At 36.2% G+C, this 2840-nt stretch overlaps 1 protein-coding gene across 1 annotated transcript; it reads left to right on the top strand.

Moving 5' to 3' along the window:
- Positions 1-239: 239 nt before the first annotated feature.
- On the top strand, positions 240-2398 carry LOC141664294 (GDSL esterase/lipase At1g29670-like). The gene is made up of 5 exons (XM_074470217.1): positions 240-657; positions 839-963; positions 1090-1335; positions 1548-1800; positions 1927-2398. The coding sequence occupies exons 1-5, from the start codon at positions 414-416 to the stop codon at positions 2148-2150; spliced, it is 1092 nt and encodes a 363-aa protein (XP_074326318.1). The 5' UTR covers positions 240-413; the 3' UTR covers positions 2151-2398.
- The last annotated feature ends 442 nt before the right edge of the window (positions 2399-2840 follow it).

Raw genomic sequence — 2840 nt, 5'->3', positions numbered from 1 at the left:
CACACTTAACACGCACAAATCAGTTACTGCAAATGCATGGAAGTGCAGTACACAAATACACTAACATTACATAAGTAGGCTGATACGCAGTCAGTTTTCACTTCACATTATGTCCGCGTGAAATCAATGCCTCCAACTAACATCTCAACTGTACAACAATTAATTCTACTAGCTAATTCTCACTCCCTACATGGACTCTTTCTACATACTCTTTATTTTCGTCTCTTGCATTGCATTAGCATAGCTGCCTCCATGCATGTATAAATACACACATATCTTCTCCATCTTTTAACACATTACCACCATTTCCCAGTAATTCAGAGCTAAATCCTCTGTATATCTCTCTGATAACCTTTACATTTCTAATTGGTTCCCTACAAGCTTTGTTACTTTTGTCATTGTGATTGCGAAAAATGGGTGTTGAACTTAGCAAATGGATGGTGGTGTGTGTGATGTTGCTGTTAACTTTGTACAGGAATGGGGCTAATGCTCAGCAAGTTCCTTGTTACTTTATTTTTGGTGACTCCTTGGTAGACAACGGCAACAATAATCGGATTACCTCTTTGGCTAAAGCTAACTACAGGCCTTATGGGATTGATTATCCTCAAGGACCAACCGGAAGGTTTTCCAACGGTAAAACAGTCGTCGATGTTGTTGGTAAGTTCACTCTCTGTCTCATGTTTCCATATACATAGTATGTTTAAGTTATTAACCAAACTAAACAGTAAACTTATTACGTTCCACTGGGAAGTGAAGTTTGTCAGTGTCTTACCTGTTGCGTAAAATTTCAATTTGCATTAAAACTAACTTTTTCCTGTTTTTCCCCACATAACTGTAGCTGAGCTACTGGGATTTAATCGACCGATTCCTCCTTACACACAAGCTAGGGGTCGATCCATACTCAGAGGGGTTAATTATGCCTCTGCAGCTGCTGGAATTCGAGATGAAACTGGCCAGCAATTGGTGCGTACATTGTCGCATTTTCCTAATTATAATCTGTCATGCCTAGTCTTCATATAAAGTTCATGTCGAATGTGATACTAACAGACTTAATGTTTCTGTTTGTTTCCTTTCTCTTTTGTGCTATAGGGCCAAAGGATTAGTATGAGTGGGCAGGTTAGGAATTACAAGAACACGATCTCGCAAGTGGTAAATATACTTGGTGATGAAAATACTGCAGCAAATTATCTCAGCAAGTGCATATACTCCATTGGACTTGGCAGCAATGACTACCTTAACAACTATTTCATGCCCAATATTTATTCTACTAGCCGGAGATATACACCTGATCAGTATGCTGATGTCCTCATACAGCAGTACAGAGAACAACTAGTGGTATAAAATAACTTTACATACTTACATACTTATATACCTGATGCAAGTAAGACAGCAGAAATGCTAGAGTTTCCATAACGTTTGTCAAATAAATATACTGAACGGTGATGTAGTACAGTATCATGTAAAATGTTTTGCGTCCTTTGTACTCTGAGTTGATTAGTGAGAAGTGATGATGGTATATGGTGTAATGAATATCTCATGAACTGCAGGATTTATACAACTATGGAGCAAGAAAATTTGTGCTGAATGGAGTGGGCCAGATTGGGTGCAGCCCAAATGCTTTGTCTCAAAGCCCAGATGGTAGAACATGTGTACAAAGAATCAATAATGCAAATCAACTTTTCAACAACAGGCTGAGGTCACTTGTTGATGATCTCAACAGGAATCAACGAGATTCAAAATTTATATACATCAATGCGTATGGGATCTTCCAGGACTTGGTCACCCGTCCTGCAAACTTTGGTACATCAATCTCTTATCTTCTCAAAATATTTACTATTTCTAACATTAAGTTGATATACATTTGTAAAAAACAGAACAAGAAAAACATGATTATAATATCTGACTAAATAATATTTTGCTCTGCAGGATTTACAGTTACCAATGCAGGATGCTGCGGCGTAGGAAGAAACAATGGCCAAATTACCTGTCTTCCATTTCAAAATCCTTGCAGGAATAGGGATGAGCATGTTTTCTGGGATGCATTTCATCCGACTGAAGCTGCCAATATAGTCATAGGGAGGAGATCTTATGCAGCAGAGTCTAGGTCTGATGCATACCCCTACGATATCCGTCGTCTTGCTCAGCTCTAGTCAAAGACACATCAAATCATCTGATCATGCATGTTAAATATTTCTATTTTGTATCAATGTTCTGAAATAATTAAGTTTCCATGCATTGTGTTAAGGGGTGTGAAAATGCAACAAGAAGATGTTAAGCATTCACTGAAGAGCCCTAATTGTAGCTATATATATACATTTCTTGGTTTGAAACCAAGAACTTAAGTTCTATGTTGTCATGATTCTCAGATTTTAATGAAAAAATTGTCTTGTATCTTTCACCCTACTGAAGAAACTAACCAACTAACCAAAGCTATGGCTTCTACAAGATTATTGATAAACAAAGAACTATAACATCAACTTCAAAACCATCTTCAGAGAGAAATCACTAGAAACATATAATATAATATATATCCTATCATGATCAACATGAATATATGGAGTATATTGTTGGGGTTAAACCCCAATATGTTATATGGGTTTGGAGATATAAGATATAATTGAATTGGGTAATAAGGGTTTGGTGATACAAGATATAATTGGATTGGGTAATAATTATATTTGTTGACAATTATTATCATAATGAGATTGATTAATAATTGTATGTGTTGACAATTATTATCAGAATGGGTATAAATTGTATGGCTAGACAATTATTATTGTAATCAGATTAGGTGTGTTTTGTTCGCTAAGTTTGTGATGGTTATATATATATAGTCATGT

The sequence above is a fragment of the Apium graveolens genome, chromosome 6 (assembly GCF_009905375.1).
Source record: "Apium graveolens cultivar Ventura chromosome 6, ASM990537v1, whole genome shotgun sequence".
NCBI classification, from domain to species: Eukaryota; Viridiplantae; Streptophyta; class Magnoliopsida; order Apiales; family Apiaceae; genus Apium; species Apium graveolens.
The sequence above is the reverse complement of the archived record's forward strand: the minus strand, read 5'-3'. Positions and strand labels throughout refer to the sequence as shown.

What these genes read in the sequence shown, in the direction of transcription:
- LOC141664294 (XM_074470217.1), top strand. Translation starts at nt 414, where the DNA reads ATGGGTGTTGAACTTAGCAAATGGATGGTGGTGTGTGTGATGTTGCTG. An exon ending in AACAGTCGTCGATGTTGTTG is followed by an intron (nt 658 to 838) that starts GTAAGTTCACTC and finishes ACATAACTGTAG; the next exon opens with CTGAGCTACTGGGATTTAAT. An exon ending in CACCCGTCCTGCAAACTTTG is followed by an intron (nt 1,801 to 1,926) that starts GTACATCAATCT and finishes TTTGCTCTGCAG; the next exon opens with GATTTACAGTTACCAATGCA.